Raw genomic sequence first — 11,852 nt, 5'->3', positions numbered from 1 at the left:
CACATTTAATGATGTCTCCCAGCCCTTGTCGATCTTAGGAACACACGTCCACACAAGCAGAAGTGCAGCAAACAGGGCAATCAGCTCGAAGGAAGCAGCAAATGAAATGGTATCAACATGAAGTGTGTTAGTTGAGACAAGAGTGATGGGTTCCTCTATTAGACACAGAAACGCAACCACATGGACAGAAAGGGAGACCCTGCCCCGTGCCAGGCAGACAGATGAGCTCTCCACTCACCAGGGTGGGGTGGGCATAGCTAATTCCTGCAGAGGAATTGCAGCTCACAGCCAGAAGTCGAGTTGGGTCCGTTGCTGTGTGACTGATGACTGGGCGTGTCTGGCAAGACCCCTGCTGAATTTTCTTCAGCATTCAAATGTTTTTTTTAAATTCTGTGTACAGCAGGCAGGCAACAGTAAAAAATGTTGACTTGAAAACCACTGGAAGCAGTGTATGTTAAGGCCCTGGCCATTCAGACTTCCTTCCTGTTCACCCGGCATCTCACACCATGCCTTAACATGCAGAATTACAGTATAAAGCCTCAAATTTAGACAGCAGGTATTTGGCTGCAACCGTGTCTTTATATTATTACATCCTTATTACATGTTTATTTCTTGAAATTATGCTACATACATGTTACTCAAAATGTTTGAAATAAGTTATTGGTGGCTGGAGTGCATTCTTTATTCACTTAATAAATATTGGCAAAACACTTACAGCTGGAACCTTAACAAAATGTGTTACAGAGTTGGATAAAAGCAACTCTCCCAGTTTCCAAAACCTAGAACGTGAGTTGGGCACCCAAGAGCACGTGCTGACTGGCTCGCCTGCTTGGCTTCTCCCCAGTAGCAGGGACCAGGCAGAAGCCAAGCAGCAACCCCAGTGCAGAGAGCAGCACCGGTCATGCTGGCTGGGCACTTCGCATGCTGCCCAGCAGGACTAGCAGCTGCACAGAGGCACTGGCTCTGCTGAACTTCTGCCCTAAGGAGATTCTACCAGGTCCCAGCTGGAGTCATGGAAAGCCCGTTTCTCAGGGACAGTCCCTCTTGGTGTCCCACCAAGTGTGAGGCCATCCACTGTGGACCAGGAAGGTACCTGTCTGCTTTTGGAATGGTTTTTCATATTTTGGGTGCTCAGCACCTTGCATCATGGATGCCGGCTGAAGCTTGTGTGATGAGCATCTGCTGACTCTTCCTCACTAGACCAGCTCATGCACCTACCTGACCCTCCTTCTGATGGACTTCAGGGGTTGGTGTGTCAGTGGACAGCACTAACCCAAGTACAGCAACAACGCTAGCACTGGACGTGGTTGAGAAGTACTTTTCATGCTTAATTTATGTTACTGACTTATGCACAGGATCCCCTTCACCTCCATAAACACATAAATACAGTAAGTGCATCTCAAATGTAAACGTCATTCTTTTTAGACAAACAAGAAAAGACAACGCAGTCATGCTCAAGCTCCACTCCACGTTGAGTCTCAACGCTCCTGCCACACGCCCGCACTGGATCAGGTGTTCCTCTCTGGGTTCCGTCAATGTCTGTCCTCGGTGGCACATGGACTTGGGGTTGATGCGCGAAGTGAAGAACCGACCAGAGTTAGGGTAGAAGAACAGGAAATGCTGCTAAAGAGAGAGAAGCTGCAGGTGCCAGGATGGACCAAGTGTCCAGGAAACAGCATTTACAGAACATTGCTGGAAATGTGGCAAGTCTTGTCATTGTCATCTAGGCATCTGGAAGAAAAGCAAGAAGCAGAGTTAGGGTGACTGGACCATGGAGATCTTCTATTCTGTTTTACCTACAACCTCATGTGTTGTTGCTTTAATTTTAAAATGACAGTAATAGGATAAATGGATGGGTGGATGGATGGATTGGTGGGTGGATGGATGGATGGATGGATGGATGGATGGATGGATGGATGGAAGGATTGGTGGATGAATGGATGGATGGATTAGTGGATGGATGGATGATGGATGGATGGATTGGTAGGTGGATGGATGGATGGATGGAAGGATAGATTGGTGGGTGGATGGATAAATGGATGGGTGGATGGATGGATTGGTGAGTGAGTGGATGGATGGATGGATGGATGGATGGATGGATGGATGGATTGGTGGGTGAATGGAAGGATGGATTAGTGGGTGGGTGGATGGATGGATGATGGATGGATGGATTGGTGGGTGGGTGGATGGATGGATGGAAGGATAGATTGGTGGGTGGATGGATGGATGAATGGATGGATTGGTGGGTGGGTGGGTGGATGGATGGATAGATTATTGGATGGATGGTTGGATGGGTGGATGGATGAATGGGTGGGTGTATGGACAGATAGATGGATGAATGGGTGGATGGATAGATGCGCAGGTGTTTGTATGTATGAATGGATGAATGGGTGGGTCTATAAATGGAAACATGAAATGTCCTAAATGCCATCCTAATATAATGAAAAGGAAACTAGAAGCAAGCAGAGAAAGGATTTTCATCTTCCCTCCTTTCTTCTTTGTATGTGTGTTTAGTGTGTGGCCTTTGAGAGGTATCTCTGAGCTTTTCTTACCTCAACTGTAGAAGACATGGGGTTTGACTAGACTACAGTTGAGTTCCCTTCCAGGCTTATGATATTTTGATTCAAATACACTCCTGGATGTATAACTAGAAAGAAACTCTCTTCCTTCCCTTCCTTCTCCATCCCTCCCTCCTTTATTCCTTCTTCCTCCTTCCTTTCTTTCTTCTTCCCTTCATTTCTTCAATTTTTAGCAAGGACAATAATCTGAAAAGCCTTTAGAGGCTCAGAGAGATGAACAGTGCTCAAGCTATGGGCTCTAGTTCATGGGGTAAAACCTTGTGAATAATCAAAAGAGTTTGTCCTACCAAGTGCTTTCAAATTCAGCTCAAAACCACAATGACAATCACAAAATCCTCACAACTAAGCTTCCCCCATGAGCCCCATGTCAGGAACAGGCAGGCTCTGAGGCATGGCCTCCCATGGGTTTGCTGCCTGGTGCGCGGCTCCTATAGTGGGAGCCCACGGTGGTGCGCACTCACCTCTGCACTCGTACTTGAGGTCGGAGAAGTAGACCATCTCTTGAGAGAACACAAACAGCCCTAGGCGTCCCCCGGCATAGGTTTGGTCATAGATTGGTCCCGAGTCTGCCATGACCTGTTTTCCTTCGTGCACTAGGACTCTGAGAATGAGGTCATAGAGGAAGAAGTTGAGCTCTGGGAAGCCCGGTCACAGGGAACACGCCCACAACACCAGTTTCCAGCCGGGCTTTGCCGTGGGGGCCGAAGCAGTCTGGAGGGCGAGGGTCCCACCCCTGAGCTCCAGCTCCAGCAGCCTCCATCTCACGCTCACACCCTGCGATCACCAGCCTCTCCCCACCAGGACAGTGGCACGAGAGCAGCACCAGGTCTGCTGTCCCTGCCTTATGCAGCCTGACCTGCGGATGCTCCCACAGGAGAACCCCGTGTCCCTCCATGGGGCTGTGCACCCCACCTACACCAAGGGCCTGTGCTCCTGGCTTCTGCAAATCTCCATGGGCCTGCAGTGAGCTCAGTGCCGAGGACTTGCCGAGCAGGTACTAGGTCCTGGGCTCAGCCCAGCAGAAAACAAGCAAACAAACACACAAACAACAAAAACACCAGAATCCAACTGCATCACTTAATTTTGCAAGACATTATTTTAAATAGTGCCCATTTCATTTTAATCAAAATCTATCACAAATGCAGTCTGCAGCTAGGCTATGAGAACAGGCCCTTGGCTTGAGAGTTGTGGACACTTTTACTCAAACACATGTCTGGGTTCAGCCAGGCACAGGTCAGAAGTAAGGAATAACCAGGGATCTCTGCCGTGGAGGAAGCTCCTGCCTTCCTGCAGTGGCCTCAGGTACCCCTCGGGAGGGAAGATGCCCATCCTTGCCTAGCTATTTTAACAAGACAAGTTTTATTTTCTCCTTTCCAAGGTTTTTAAAATAAATGGTGTGTTGCAGAGACACATTACTTATCGCAGAGGCCGTCCAAAGCTGACTCCAGAGGAGAACCTGCAGCATTCCCTGGGCATTGCTGCTGCCGGCACCCCTGCCACGCAGCGGGGACTCATCCTGGGGGGCAGCAGACCCTGGACCTCCCTTACCTCATGTAGCCCGTCTTTGGCCTGTGAACCAGGTGCCACCGGTATGCAGTGTAGTCTTTCCAGCCAATGTTTTTGGGGTCGTGCCACAGGGTGCGTACCTGAGGGGACAAAGGTCAGCCTCCAGCCCACTGGACATGCCAAGCCTCCACCACACCTGGTCTGCCACTCAGATACGTGTGTCTCACATTGCCCTGCGGGTCTTAAGGAATGACACTGTACAGTGTGGTTCAGTGGTCAGAGCAAGGCATCACGGACCCAAATTCAGAACCTTCTGCCTTCTCAATTTGGGACTGGGGAAAACACTTATAGGCTTGGAACTCAGTCCTCCCTGCCTGAAAGCAGTGGAAGTAGGTGTGATTTGCAGGAGGACTACCATCCTGTTCATGGACGCACCAGGTGTGCTGCCTTTGAGGAAGCAGGACTCGGCAGTGGTCACTAAAATGCCTGCCACGTGGGTCAGAATTCACAAGGGCAGGGCATCCTGGGGTGGGTGGGACTGCAGGTGGTGTCCAGGGGCTGGCGTCAGCTGCCGGCCTCACCTGCCCCTCTGTGTTGCCTGTGTGCCACAGGGCATTTCGCAGGTGCTCGCCGGTGCCCGTGGTGGAATTGACCACCTTGAGGGACACCCCGGAGTAGCCGTATGCCCGGCTGGGCTGGTCCTCCCAGTAGGTCTGGGTGACTTGCTTCCACATCACCACGTAGAAGCGGCTGCTCGACTGGTAGCCAAAGACGAAGCCTGCGTAGTCGTCATCCCGGTCGGTGTTGACATAGAACGTGCCGCTGAAGTCCACCGACCCAAACTCGTCGAAGCCTGGACACCAAGGGACACGGGGGTTCATTAGAGGCAGCGGAGCAGCCATCGGACAGCTGCCTGAGGCGACCGGGCAGATGTTCCTCTGCCCTTCAAGCCAGGTTCTTCGCTGTGACGTCCATCAGGGTGGGATTTAAGGGTTCCCAGGGCCAATTCACGGGCACAGTCTTCCCTGTGTGGCATGAGGGGACCAGAGGGCTCGCAGGGCACACTCAGGCACTGCTCCTGTCCAGGGCAGTGGGCAGATGGCTTCACAGGCCCAGCGAGTTGCCAGGGTCATGCTACCCCGCCCACAAGACCTGGCAGGTCCCCTCTGGGTACCTGGTGGCATCTCCCAGGTCTCAGGCTCACCGACAGCAATGCCAGGGTCCGAGTTGGCCGTCTGGACCAGCTCCTTTCCTTGGTGACGGATGACCCAGTTGGGGTCGATCTGGGTGGTGCCCTTGGGGTCCAGGGGGACCATCTGGAAGTTCCTGAAGTCGGTCTCGCTGATGGCATTGTTTTCAGGACACACGTCATCGATGTCAGGGACGTTGTCATTGTCAAAATCGTCTTTACAGATATCACCTCGCCCGTCACCTATTCACAATCAGAAACGGGGACTCGTGGGTGGCTTGCCACTGACTTGCGGGGAGGGGACGACCCTGGTCCTCTCAAGTCTGAGGACGGCAGAGCAGGGACCGGCTCTGAGGTGTCCAGCCTGAGCCTGCGAGGAGTCATGCGGTGTCTTGCAGACATCGCTGGGGCCTGCTCTGGAAAGGTCACTCAGAAAGACCCACCCAGGCCCAATCTCTGCACGCGTCCCCTGCGCTCAGGGCCAGGAGACCTGGAGCTGTCCAGGAAAGGCCGGCAGACCCCAGCTCTCCACAGCTTCCTGGTCCCATCACCTGGAGCAGAGCTCCCGCACCAAACGGGACTTTTCCCAGGGGTAGGTGGGCTTCCTTTCCTTGAGACCCTCTTGTCCGATTCTCAAAGAAACTGTCAGGGTGGGGGTCCCTCAGTAGCAAAGGGAGAGGGATGGGAGACCTTTGGCTGCCCAGTCTGAGGCCACCACGGAAGCCCAGTGTGGCCAACCCGCTCAGGGTGCTGCCTCTTGTTTTAGAGGAGGGACAGAGGCCGAGCTGGGCACCAGGGTGCTGCTGTGGCTCCCTGCCACTCTTGGCTGGTCTGGAGCCCTGTTGGGTGGCTTGCTCCCTGACTCTGCTCCAGGCACGCGGTCACATGCAAGGCCTCGCAGACCGTTAACATGCTCCCACACCCAGCCCCCTTGCTGGCGAGGGCCACCAGGGCAGGAAACCCGCCTCCCAGCAGGGCAGCCCTGAAAACCGGCTCCCAGGCTCGAGCATCCAGGTTAGCCTTGGTGCCATGCTAGAGTCCCTCAGGAGCCTGGTCAGGGGCCTGAAGCTGCCCTCGGGTCTCAGAGTCTCTCCATGTGCTTCTGAGTGAGGCTTGGCACCCCAGGACTGCTCATCCACTTGTGAGGACGCGCATCTTCCACAGGGGCTTGAGGCAGTGGGTCCACTCCGTCAGCCACCCGCTCGCGACCCCACTGCCCGTGAGCACAGCCGTACAGTGTCTGCTGTGTGTGCAGCATGAAGGACAGCAGTCCACCCCGTGGCCCTCCTGTCTCAAGAGCCGAGACGGCTGCAGGCCACGGACTAGCCGTGGCTGCTGGGCAAAACGGCCCCTCCACTCCCCACAGGGAGTTCTCCTGGTCCCTCACTGGCCTCAGCACTGACCTACTTCTTTCTAAGGTGTCAGAATCCAGGAGGTGACCAGATGCCAGCTCCGACCTCATCCCACCCTGCACACCTGCTCTGTCTTCTGAGGAGGACACAGCAGGAGGCTGAAGCCCAAGAAAGGCTGGGATGGCCAAGTGAGGCCACCAGGGCCTCGAGGGCAGAGCCTGGGGTCCCCATCAGCCATCCTCCACATTCACTGCCCTGGGCAGTCTCCTCTGCAGCCTCGGGCCTACCCTCCAGTCCCCTTGCCCACTGTCCCCACCCGGCCTGCCGTCGGCTCCCCCTGCCCGCTGTCCCCGCCCGGCCTACCGTCGGCGTCCTCCTGCCCCGGGTTGGACACCAGCCGGCAGTTGTCCCTGTCGTCAGGGACGCCGTCATTGTCGTCGTCGGAGTCGCAGGCGTCGCCCTGGCCGTCGCCGTCGTGGTCGGCCTGGTTGGCGTTGGAGATGTAGGGGCAGTTGTCCTGGTTGTTCTGGTGGCCGTCGTCGTCGATGTCCTCGTTGTTGTCACACTCGTCTCCCACCAGGTCGTTGTCCAGGTCCGTCTGCGAGACAGGGCAGGTGGACACGGGGCAGTCGCAGGAAGAAGGGCCAGGGGTCCTGGGGAGAGACCCCAGGGCAAGCTCGGGTCTGCAGAGAGGAGGGCTCTCCACTGTCCAGAGGGGTCTGGAGCCCAGACCTCGGCCCTGGGACCCCGCAGGGCCTCGGTCACTACTGGGGACTTTGGGAAAAGCTTTTCTCTGGGAAAAGCCTCCCCGCCACTCAGCCAAGCCTCTCGTGCGGGGGCTGCGTCCTCATCTCCTTCAGAGGCCAGCCTGGACATGGCACCAAGACTCATGCTTGTAATGGGTGTCCAGCTGCAGCAAGGTGGAGAGGCCATTGCCCAGATGTGCCTCAGCGCATGTCCCAACTGAGATGACGGAAATGCCATGTTGTCACGTGCTGGCAGAGCTGCTGGGACCCAGAAGGCCCACAGCTGTGTCCCCCTCAGGCCCTGGGCCTGCCCACAGTCACTGCTCACCTGGTCGGGGTTGTGCATCAGGGGGCAGTTGTCACAGTGATCCCCCACTCCGTCCCCGTCTGTGTCTCTCTGGTCAGTGTTGTAGACATAGGGACAGTTGTCTCGCTCGTTGAAGACATCTGTGGGTGGCAAGAAGAAAGCGTCTCGTGCAGAGCTCAGGGAAAGCACGGGCTGCTCTCACTGGGCCACTCACGCTTTCACTTAAACCATGAAAGGCCAAGCCTGGGGTCAGGGGAGAAGTCCACAGACTGGGCAGCAGTGGCACAGCCCCAGTGCAGACCGGCCAGCTGTGGGCAGGTGGGCAACAGCGGCTCCTCCTGGCTTGCTCCAGCGTCAGGGCCCTGCTGCTGGAGAGACTCAGAAAGCACTGAGTAGGGGGCACCTGCCCTCCAGGCACACAAGCAGGCCACCACCTGGTAGAGACTGGCAGGCCTCAGGTGTGAGGCCCTATTTCAGGAAGTCTGAAGATGGGCAACGCATTCGATTAGTACCAGAGTTAGGAAAGCAAATAGCCCTGGACGAGGTGTTGCCCAATGACAAAGCAGAGCACCACCTTGGTGAGTCGAGGGACCCAGGTGACTGGGGAGATTTGGCGGGGCCTCTGCCAGGTAGAGCAGGCCTGGGAGGTCACCTAGGGTCCAGTCAAGAGACTCCTAAAAGCTAAGAGCATGTGGGCTTCAGGGCATGCAGGCCAGTCCAGTTGGAAGTGGGGCTCCACCTAACTGCCATGAAGCCCAAAGGGGCACGCCATGAAGCCCAAGGAGTGTGGACACATCCTGGGGCCAGGGGAGCAGAAACAGGCTAAAGGAGTCTTGATGACAAAGTGCACTTTGGGGCACAGTGAAGGTCAGAGTGAGTCAGAGGGGCTGAGGATGATCCCTGAGGGGACACCAGAGACAGGGAGCGAGGTGTGCAGCCAGCAGTGTGAGAAGCGGAGGCAGATGGAGCACTAACTCCTAAGGAAGGAGTGAATGGCCACAAGGCAGGGGTCACGGAGCTCATTCCCACAGACAGGAGGGTTCAGGGCTGGAGCCAGCCTGCAGCGTGACCCAGGCCTCACCGCACACCTGCCTTGGGACCCAGGCAGGTGGAGCTGAGGTGGCAGGCAGCTCCCAGGTGCTCCCCAGGAGCCGCTTGATGCGGCTGGTGGGAGTTCTAACAGAGGTGTGCACTGGAGAGGCTAGCAGGGGGCCAGCATGCAGGGCTATGAGGAGGGGTCAGGGACAGGGTACCCTGCCCTCGTGCTTCCCCACAGGTGGGAAAATGCAAGGGCAGAATAAGGTTGGGCTCCCATGGACCAGGAGGGAGGGGTTCTTCGGTCCCATGCCAGTGTGGACAGCAGGTGAAGTGCAGAACACGAGGCAGAAGGAAGCATGGCGTCTCCAATGCCATTGCCCTGGCATCCATGCAGTACTTGCTGAGGGGCACAGGGACAAAATCCAGGTGCTCAGTCCCCGTGTAGGATGCGGCAGGTGCACAAATTTTGCACACCTGCATCTTCTTTCCCTGTGGTGTAAGCCACATCTAGAGGCCTACCAGACCAAGGTAAATGCTGCACTGATGTGTTGCAAATCTCTCTGCACTCAGCCAAGTCCTGATGCAGCCCCTGCCCAGACTGAACTTCACATCATGAACCTAGGCATGCGTCCTGGAAACAAGAGGAGCAACTGACCATCCCCATCGATGTCTACGGAGCAGGCATCCCCCTCGCCATTGCTGTCTGTGTCTATCTGTGCTGAGTTGTGCACATAAGGGCAGTTGTCACAGCGATCCCCAACCTCATCCTTGTCATAGTCAGACTGCCGAGGATTGAAGAGAAGCTGGCAATTGTCCTAGGAACATGAAGGAAAGGTTTAAGGAAGAGCACAGCAGTGCTGGGCAGGTGCAGGTCAGTGGGCTGGCCTCCCAGCCATGTGCTCCAGGCAGACTGAAACATCCACACAAAGAACAGAGGGACGAGTCAGCTGGACCAAGCACAAGCAAAGACATTGATACATCTGTCCTGTCTGGCAGATTTTGAGATTTCTATGGCAAATATGATGGACCATCTACATCAGGGTGAAGTCCACTGACTGAGAAGAGGAGTGATGAGTGAGAGGATGAGTGAGTGGGTGAGTGGAGGAGTGAGTGCATGAATGAGTGAGTGAGTGGAGGAGTGAGTGGAGGAGGGAGTGGAGGAGCGAGTGGAGAAGGGAGTGGAGGAGCGAGTGGAGAAGGGAGTGGAGGAGGGAGTGGAGGAGCGAGTGGAGAAGGGAGTGGAGGACCGAGTGGAGAAGGGAGTGGCAGAGCAAGTAGAGAGAGAGTGGAGGAGCAGGAGGGGAGCCAGTGGAGGAGTGAGTGGAGGAGTGAGTGGAGGAGAGAGTGGAGGAGCAAAAGGAGAGAGTGGAGGAGAGAGTGGAGGAGTGAGTGGCGGAGCAAGTGGAGGAGAGAGTGGAGGAGCAAGAGGAGGAGGAGCAAGTGGAGTAATGAGTGGAGGAGCGTGTGGAGGAGTGAGTGGAGGAGAGTTTGAGGAGTGTGGAGGAGTGAGTGGTGAAGCAAGTGGAGGAACAAGTGGAGGAGTAGAGGAGCGAGAGGAGGAATGAGTGGAGGAGTGTGTAGAAGAATGAGTGGATGAGTGTGTGGAGGAGTGAGTGGAGGAGTGTGTCGAGGAATGAGTGGAGTAGTGAGTGGAGGAGTGTGTGGAGGAGTGAGTGGAGGAGTGAGCTCAGGAAGGAGTGGAAGAGTGCGTGGAGGTGTGAATGGCGGAGCAAGTGGAGGAGAAAGTGGAGGAGGAGAGTGGAGGACTGAGTGGAGGACTGAGTGGGAAGTGAGTGGAGGAGTGTGTGGAGGAGTGAGTGGAGGAGTATGTGGAGGAGTGAGTGGAGGAGTGGAGGAGTGAGTGGAGGAGTGAGTGGAGGAACGAGTAGAGGAGTGTGTGGAAGAAGGAGTGGAGGAGAGAATGGAGGAGTGTGTGAAGAAGAGAGTGGAGGAGTGAGTGGTGGATTGTGTGGAGGAGTGAGTGGAGGAGTGAGTGGAGGAGTGTGTGGAGGAGTGAGTGGAGGAGTGTGTGGAGGAGTGAGTGGAAGAGTGTGTGGAGGAGCGAGTGCAGGAGTGAGGAGCGAGTGGAGGAGCGAGAGTTGGAATGAGTGGAGGAATGTGTGGAGGAATCAGTGAAGGAGTGAGTGGAGGAGTGGAGGAGCGAGTGGAAAAGCAAGTGGAGTAATGAGTGGAGGAGCGAGTGAAGGAGTTATTGGAGGAGTGAGCAGTGGAGGGAGTGGAGGAGAGAGTGGTGGAGCAAGAAGAGAAGTGAGTGGAGAAGAGAGTGGAGGAGTGAGTGGGGGAGTGAGAAGCAGAGCGAGTTGAGGAGACAGTGGAGGAGCAAGAGAGGAGCAAGTGGAGGAGTGTGTGGAGGAGTGTGGAGGAGTGAGTGGCGGAGCAAGTGGAGGAGTGTGTGGAGGATTGTGTGGAGGAGTGAGTGGAGGAGCGAGTGGAGACTGGAGGAGTGAGTGGAGGAGTAGTGGAGAGGGAGTGTATGAGTGAGTGGGAAAGTGAGTGGAGGAGCGAGTGGAGGAGTGCAAGAGCAAGTGGAAGAGTGAGAGGAGGAATGAGTGGAGGAGTGTGTGGAGGATTGAGTGGATGAGTGTGTGGGAGGAGTGAGTGGAGGAGTGTGTCGTGGAATGAGTGGAGTAGTGAGTGGAGGAGTGAGCTCAGGAAAGAGTAGAAGAGGGTGTGGAGGTGTGAATGGTAGAGCAAGTGGAAGAGAGAGTGGAGGAGAGAGTGGAGGAGTGAGTGGAGGAGTGGAGGAGCTAGTGGAGGAGTGAGTGGAGGAATGAGTGGAGGAGTGTGTGGAGGAATGAGTGCAGGAGTGAATGGAGGAGTGTGTGAAAGGGAGAGTGGAAGAATGAGTGGTGGATTGTGTGGAGGAGTGTGTGGAGGAATGAATGGAGGAGTAAATGGAGAAGTGTGTGGAGGAGTGAGTGGAAGAGTGCGTGGAGGAGTGAGTGGAGGAGTGAGGAGCGAGCATTGGAATGATTGGAGGAGCGTGTGGAGGAATGAGTGGAGGAGTGAATGGAGGAGTGTGTGAAGGAGAGAGTGGAAGAGTGAGTGGTGATTGTATGGAGGAATGAGTGGAGGAGTGAGTGGAAGAGTGTGTGGAGGAGTGAGTGGAGAAGT

General features: G+C 55.5%; 1 protein-coding gene across 1 annotated transcript in view; it reads right to left on the bottom strand.

Moving 5' to 3' along the window:
- Nucleotides 1-557: 557 nt before the first annotated feature.
- Nucleotides 558-11,852, bottom strand: part of THBS2 (thrombospondin 2) — a 39,428-nt gene continuing 28,133 nt past the window's right edge. The window contains exons 15-22 of the mRNA XM_079146188.1: nucleotides 9,373-9,532; nucleotides 7,701-7,819; nucleotides 6,990-7,224; nucleotides 5,290-5,517; nucleotides 4,667-4,938; nucleotides 4,128-4,225; nucleotides 3,041-3,180; nucleotides 558-1,731 (exon numbers count right to left, since the gene is read on the bottom strand). Of these exons, the coding sequence (XP_079002314.1) occupies nucleotides 1,724-1,731; nucleotides 3,041-3,180; nucleotides 4,128-4,225; nucleotides 4,667-4,938; nucleotides 5,290-5,517; nucleotides 6,990-7,224; nucleotides 7,701-7,819; nucleotides 9,373-9,532 (1,260 nt within the window). The 3' untranslated portion in view covers nucleotides 558-1,723. The remainder of the gene's footprint in view (nucleotides 1,732-3,040; nucleotides 3,181-4,127; nucleotides 4,226-4,666; nucleotides 4,939-5,289; nucleotides 5,518-6,989; nucleotides 7,225-7,700; nucleotides 7,820-9,372; nucleotides 9,533-11,852) is intronic.

The sequence above is a fragment of the Sciurus vulgaris genome (genome assembly GCF_902686455.1).
Source record: "Sciurus vulgaris genome assembly, chromosome: 7".
NCBI classification, from domain to species: Eukaryota; Metazoa; Chordata; class Mammalia; order Rodentia; family Sciuridae; genus Sciurus; species Sciurus vulgaris.
Note: the sequence above shows the minus strand (reverse complement) of the source record. Positions and strands in the feature narration are given on the sequence as shown.